This window comes from Arachis stenosperma, chromosome 1 (genome assembly GCF_014773155.1).
Source record: "Arachis stenosperma cultivar V10309 chromosome 1, arast.V10309.gnm1.PFL2, whole genome shotgun sequence".
In the NCBI taxonomy this organism is placed as follows: domain Eukaryota; kingdom Viridiplantae; phylum Streptophyta; class Magnoliopsida; order Fabales; family Fabaceae; genus Arachis; species Arachis stenosperma.
In genome coordinates this window covers 4008855-4016114 of record NC_080377.1, presented here as the reverse complement: position 1 = coordinate 4016114, position 7260 = coordinate 4008855, and the positions used below count along the sequence as shown (strand labels likewise).

The 7260-nt window shown below is 29.9% G+C and overlaps 1 protein-coding gene across 1 annotated transcript; it reads left to right on the top strand.

Moving 5' to 3' along the window:
- Positions 1-636: 636 nt before the first annotated feature.
- LOC130966976 (nudix hydrolase 10-like) lies at positions 637-6126 on the top strand. Its single transcript, XM_057891820.1, has 9 exons — positions 637-795; positions 2196-2453; positions 2588-2653; positions 2848-2985; positions 3692-3769; positions 3845-3895; positions 3987-4021; positions 4146-4254; positions 5735-6126. The coding sequence occupies exons 2-9, from the start codon at positions 2265-2267 to the stop codon at positions 5930-5932; spliced, it is 864 nt and encodes a 287-aa protein (XP_057747803.1). The 5' UTR covers positions 637-795; positions 2196-2264; the 3' UTR covers positions 5933-6126.
- The last annotated feature ends 1134 nt before the right edge of the window (positions 6127-7260 follow it).

Here is a 7260-nt window from a genome sequence, read left to right as displayed (position 1 = left end):
CTTGTGTGAATAGGTGGGACGTGGCCTGGAATGGGTCGCGAGGGTGAGACGAGGAACCGACGTTCCGAGCTTTCGAAAAGAGAGGGGAGGTGTCACCTGCAATGACACTGCGACACTCAAGTCAGTTGAGTGTGCAGGCGAAAAAGGGGGTAAAGTAGAGTGTGACGTACCTTGGGGGAAGGGCAGGTCCTTCCCCATTTATACTGTGTCAGAGGTGGGCCCTTCAAGGACAGGCTCACTTTCCTCGAAGCTTCCTCACAGCTGTAGCGGAGAGCTGTCAAGGACGCGTGTCCGGGTTGCATAACGAGCGGTACGTGCCCGACCGTTCGAGTCGGGTCGTCAGGGGTCGGGTTGACCCGCGAGTGGCATACAAACATGCTTATGAACCACAAATGATGAAATGATAGATATCTTCTGATGATAAAGTAGTTAACGTCAAAATTAGAGTAAGAAATGCTTCTAATTTAAGAAGTGATTCAAAGCCTACCTTGTCCCACAAGTTTGGTAAACTTGTTCATACTGCAAATTATAGCAAAATTGGAGTGGAACCATACGTCACCACGCACTCAAACTTCAAAATTTTTGGTATATAAACCAATCCAATTAAGGCCTCGTCCACTATACTAGCCACTTATAACTTTGAGCTTCCACTACTACCTCTTATATATTATGTATCTTTCTAGCTAGCTCTATCTCATAAGAGGAATTCTAATTCATTCATTAAGTTACAATAAATCAATAATCAGTCCTCATTTCTCTCTCTCACCCATTTTTTCCTCCTTTCTCCTTATCAAGGTAATCTTCTATTTTATGCTTCCTCTTGATCACACATTTCCTTTTTATTATCACAATTTAATTAATTGATTTCCTTCTATTTGTTATTCTATTATTAATTTTTTAATTTTTAAAATGCATGCTGGTAGTAATTCGTTATTGGTAGATAAATGTAGTGACCAAGTATTTTACTTCACAAGTTCACGTACATGGCTTGGATGAGAAGTTATTTATGCTGCTGCATGCATTATTTTGGGATTTACAATCTTGCCTCGGTATAGAAAGATTCATTTGTATTTTCTCTTGTTTATAAATAGTTATTTTTTTTAAAATTGAAATTTTGTTCAACAATAATTTTCATTTTAAAATTTTAATTTTGTCTATCTTCTTTTATAATTTTATCCTTATTTTATGAGATTTTTATTTTTTTTACTATGTTAATAATTATTTCACAATTTACTAACAGTAATCTTTGTAAAAAAATCTATTATTTTTAGAGTTATATAATAATAATAATAATTTATTCTGTATGCTAAAACTTTAAAAGACAGTGATCCGTGAACAAATTAAAAAAATGTAATTAATTATGGAAGCCAATCAGATAAAGACGCTGAAAATATCTTTTTATAGAGATATTTTTTCAATATTTAAAATTTAACATATATAATCGATTAAATCGTGTTATTTTTGTCAAAATTAGGCTAGACAAATTAATTTAACCGAAAAAATGGTGAATCAAATCTTGAACTGATCTAAATTAATATTATTTTTTATAAAAAATGATTACAATACTCTTATTATAGAGAATGATTAAAATACTGTTATTATATATATTAATTTTAAAAATTCTAAATTCTAACCCTACGATAAAAAAATAAAGAACTAAAATTTAGGATTCTCAAAATTAATATATATAATAGAAATATTTTAGTCAATTTCTATAATAGGATATTGCAGTTATTTTCTATAAAAAATAATATTAATTTAAATCAGTTTAAAATTTGATTCACTATTTTTTGATCAAATCAATTTATGTAACCTAATTTTAATAAAAATAATACGATTTAATCAATTATATATATTAAATTTTAATTATTAAAAAATATCTTTATAAAAAAACTTTTCAAACACCTTTAGTGGCTCCCATTAATTATACCAAAAAGTTTGCCTAACAAGCTTTAATTTGTTGGAGGAGCCACCTATATTGCGCAGCACTGACATCAGATATTGAATTGAATTATTTTATTTATTGTTACTTTAATATTGCCGTAGTGAAAGAGGAAATTAATTTCAAGATAAAAAATTGATGTGTCTGTGAATTATTTACTGACTCAAACAGTTAAATCTTTGTCTAATTGCTAAATTTCTTGAAACGCCTTTTTGACTTTTCAACGTTTAATAACCTTTTGTGACATATGAAGTGAAATAGACTGGAGTCAAATTGTTGAATATTTGACTTACTTGGATGCAGCAGTATAGTACAAAGCTCCATGTCTGTCTCAACTATTCCAGCACCAAAATTAGGGGAGAGATTGTGTGAAAATGGATTTGAACATCCCAAAATTCTTCCTGCCATTGATGATGCCCATGGAGGAGTTATTGTTGACTTGAATGAACCTATGGACCCACAACATTTTGCTACATTGCTTAGGTCTTCACTTCTACATTGGAACCTTAAGGTAATACTAATTAAAAAAAATTAAACTAAAAGAATTGAGTTGATAACTAAGTAATAATCACAAATAATAAACTCTAAAACCTCCTGATATTTCTCAAATATTCAGCCTTTTATTAATTTCAATAAGCTTTGCAGGGAAAACATGGTGTTTGGATAAAGTTACCTATCAATCTTGTTAACCTTGTGGAAACTGCAGTGAAGGTAACTGCGAAGTATATAATTGAGCAAAATTCTTTTAAACACTAATTGCTTATATATATATATATATATATATATATATATTCTTTTCATTTTTCAGAACATATAATTGCATAGATATTAAATGTTATTTATATGTTGTTCGTGTTAGTTAAGATGTGAATAAGTGAGTATGGTATGTATGTTGCTGGTGGCAGGAGGGGTTCTGGTACCACCATGCTGAGCCAAGCTATCTAATGCTAGTTTATTGGATTCCCCAAACAGGCTGCACAATCCCTATAAATGCTTCCCACCGTGTTGCCGTTGCTGCTATAGTCTTAAATCAAAACAAAGAGGTGATTGTCAAATTCACAGTCAACAAAGAGTTTTTTTATTACACCAGTAAAAATTCGGATGCAGCTGTCTTCGTATAAAGTATAGTTGAAAACTAATAAAAAGCAATTTAGTCAAACATTTAAAATTAACTTATGGTTCTTAACTATTAACTTCACGTGATATGCAAGTTCTACTTATTTTCTTGTATCAAACCAAACATTGCAAATGAATTGATATTTCTATTCTAGTACAGTCACCAAATGGTCTTGCTATCTTGTGAATTTTTTGTTTTTGATATTCGGGTAACAAGAGTGATTTTTCAAAATATGGGTTAATGAAATGTTATTCTCAACCGTGGAACTGTTTAATTAGATAAACAAAAATCGGACCGACCGATTTGTAAGAAGTACATAAATCAGACTGTCCGATTTGTGAGGATACAAAAATTGGATCGATGGATTTGTAAGAGTACAGAAATCGGATCGAGAAATTTTTGTTTAAAAAAAAAATTAAAAAATTTGAAGTATAGAAATCGGATCCTCCGAGCTGTATATCTTCCACATTCTTGAAAAACACTAAAAATTACAATGTTAAGGTATATCACTACTTTTACTTTCATATACACAAAAAGAGCCCTATCTTGTATGTTTTTTCATACAAATAATTAACCTGCTTTATGCCAACATTCTGATCAGTGCAACTTTTTCCCCTTCTTTGGGGTTGTAGGTTCTTGTAGTACAGGAAAAAAGAGGTAGATTCTATGGAATTGGCTACTGGAAGTTACCTACTGGAGTTGTCGACGCGGTATGCAGTACAGGAGATTTTTGCAGCATGGTTATTGGCTACTCAAGTTATTGTAACATGGTTTTGTACCTGCAGGGTGAGGAGATTTTTGCAGCAGCTATTAGAGAAGTAAAAGAAGAGACAGGAGTGAGTATCTGAGTGAATGTGACCAGTTTTTTTTATTGATCATAAGTTCATAACAACTGTTTTATATGGTCAATCTTTTTTATTTGTTCAGGTTGATACAGAATTTGTAGAAATACTAGCATTCAGGTGTGAATCTTCTAACTTTTGTATGGAATTTAATCTTGATATATTGTTGGTGAAACAGTTATACACTGTTCCAAAAATCATTGATGACCATCACCATGCATGTCCTGTTTTTTCTATTTTTCAGGGAAGTGCAGAATTCATTCTTTGGGAAATCAGATTTGTCATTTCTTTGCATGTTGCGCCCTCTTTCTGTTGAGATCAAAAAGCAAGAATTGGAAATTGAAGCAGCTCAGGTACTTCTGTTTCACGATTTCACATCATTCTTCTGTCCATTTTGTTCACCCAACTTAACTTTTCAGCAACTCATACTATGAGTATGAGATGATAGAAGGAGAAATATCCAAAAGATGAACCTAGTGGTGCATATCAACCTAGTTATGTTCATACTCCTGCTTATTTACCACTCATGAAATCTTAACTAATAATCCATTAAGACAACTTACAAATTGTTTATACAATAAAATAGACTTGTGAACCATTCACTAGATGGCAGAGATAAGATAAAGAAAGATTAAAAGATATATTCTTTGTGTATCTATTTTTTAGAAAATTAGATACAAACCATCTTATATTTTTGTTAGAAGTGAATCCTAGAACAAGGGTGAGTTATTTCCATACAATTTTAATATCGTGAGTTTAAACCGTACTAAAACCAGCTACAGATTATTGTATCAAGTTAGATACATGTCTAGGAGTGTTCATGAATTGGGTTCGATTCGCTTATCCGCGGTGTTTGTCCGAATCTGATAAAAAAATTGCGGATATGGATCGAATTTTATCCGCACACTAATAGAATCGGATTGCGAATTTTGTGCAGGTATCCACATATCTGCATATCCGCAAAAATAAAAAGATAAATAAGTAAATATTTTTTATATTTTATTTTAACTAATAATTATCATACATGTTGTATTATTTTTATTATTTAAAAAAATTATGTTTAATATTGTTTTAAAAGTAAACATATTTAATAAAATAAAAAAATAAATTTTATTAATATTTTTTAATAAAAATAAATTTTTAAAAATATTTTTATATTTTATGAATATATTTGATTCGATCTGATCTATATTGAATATGATTTGATCCAATAAATTTAATCTGGATCAGATTAAAATTTTGACTATATCCGATTCAATTTTCATTTACGGTAAAAGTTAATCTGCTTAAATAACATCCTTTAAGTGCAACTTTTTCTCCAATCTTTCGTACTATAGGATGTTTTGACCGAATTACCCTATCTTATATTTTTGTCACTAACCACAAACACATCTCTATATGGCTATAGCTATCTATATATTGATGTCTTGTGTTATCAACACGATAAAGTTGTCCAAACATTTGTTAGCACATAAACCAACATGGTTCTCTAATTAATGCAAATGTTCCTTCATGTATTTGAAGAATGAGTTTGTTGGAACTGTTTTACAATAATATGTGTGTAGTAATAGAATCTATATACATGTGATGGAGGATTTCCTTATGTTCCTTAGCTTTCTCATGTTTAAGCTACAAAATCAAGATCCATTATTATTGGTTAATCAAATCATGAGTTTATACCATGCATTCCAAAGGAATTTAACAAGATATTACTATGAACAATGCTGTCCTCATGAATCATGACAATCCACATTTTTCAATCTTTTTTGTTCATGCATTCGATCTCCTTGGTATGACTATACCTTCCTTTTGTTTATGCCTTCCCTTGCGAAGTGGATGCCGTTCGAGGAATTCGCAGTTCAACCACTTACTCAGAAGCATGAACCCTTCAAGTACGTAGTTGAATTATGTTTGGCAAATGTGGAAGAAAAGTTCTATACTGGATTCTCCCCAAGGCCAGTCTCATCATATTTTGAGGATCAATTGAACTATTTATATATGAATAGCAATGAATTGGACAAGTCTTCTTAAGCCTCTCTTGCTCATTTCTTACATGTTAAATAGATTTCTTGCAGAAATTATGGTTATCTAGTTAGTATTGATGAAATAAAAAAACATAACAAAAATTTTTTGTATCTGTTATATTATGTTAAATAAATTTCTTGCAGAACTTATATGCTTTTGAAATTCGTTAACAAGATTTTGAGCAGAAATTTTGTTATCTAGGATTGATGTAATAATTTTATTTTGAATCATTAATCTTATAGTGTGCTCTTTTTATGAATCTTTTGAATTGTGAGCAATATTGTGAGAAATTTTATGATGTAGGAACACGGACACACAAATTTAAAATTTTTATAAGACATGAGAACACGGCATATATATAAAATATAAAATATTTTTTAGGTAAATTATAATGATAAAATATTAAAATATAAATTAATTTTTTAATTATATAAAATATTTAAAATATTTTTTGTTTTAATAATTAATAATATATACTATTTTTAAACTCATTTCAAGAATATATATTAAGAATAATGTTAAACACGTAATGGTATTTAAGTGTGTTTCTAAAATTTTTTTATTTTTTTATTAAGATATGGTTAGACATAGAAGACTAGCATGTTAATATCAATCCAATCTCGCTACGTTACTAACAAGTTGGCAATAAGTTGTGAGATAATATATTAGTACCTTATACTTTTCTATATCCATAAATATCGTATCTAAAATATGTCCAACAAACAAATACAATAAATTAGATATGTATCCGATTTCCATAAACTACATCGATATTTAGTGGAAGAGTTACTGTGTCGATGATGAAAAATTCTAAAGATTCGCTACCACATAGCTAAAAAGACAATAACTCTTTCAAGAAAATGAGATATGATTTACCCTCTTAATATAAACATCCTACTACTTAATAATTACTCCAAGAATAAAAATAGATGATGATCAAAGTAGAAACACAAGGTTGAACATTTTAAGATTGAGTAAAATTACACGACCTCAGAATTTATATTATAAGATATATGGTGGTTGTTGGATTAAATTAGTTAGTAGAACTCATTATTTTTAAATGGAGAAGTATATTGAACCAATTATTAACCAGCTAAAAATTGAACAACTTAATTAATTATAATTATATTAATAATTAATTTTAAATTCTTTTAAATTCAAAATTTAAAAAAATTTAAAATTGATTAAATAAACCTAATTAAAACTTATAACAACATTCTTCTTCTCTCTCACATTAACCTACCCACCTCCAACAATCACATACACAGACTCCTCTCTCTCACCGTCAGACCCTCTCCGTCTCCCCACCGCGACCCATTCCTCTTCTATCACCG

What these genes read in the sequence shown, in the direction of transcription:
- LOC130966976 (XM_057891820.1), top strand. Translation starts at nt 2,265, where the DNA reads ATGTCTGTCTCAACTATTCCAGCACCAAAATTAGGGGAGAGATTGTGT. An exon ending in TTCTACATTGGAACCTTAAG is followed by an intron (nt 2,454 to 2,587) that starts GTAATACTAATT and finishes TAAGCTTTGCAG; the next exon opens with GGAAAACATGGTGTTTGGAT. An exon ending in CTACTGGAGTTGTCGACGCG is followed by an intron (nt 3,770 to 3,844) that starts GTATGCAGTACA and finishes TTGTACCTGCAG; the next exon opens with GGTGAGGAGATTTTTGCAGC.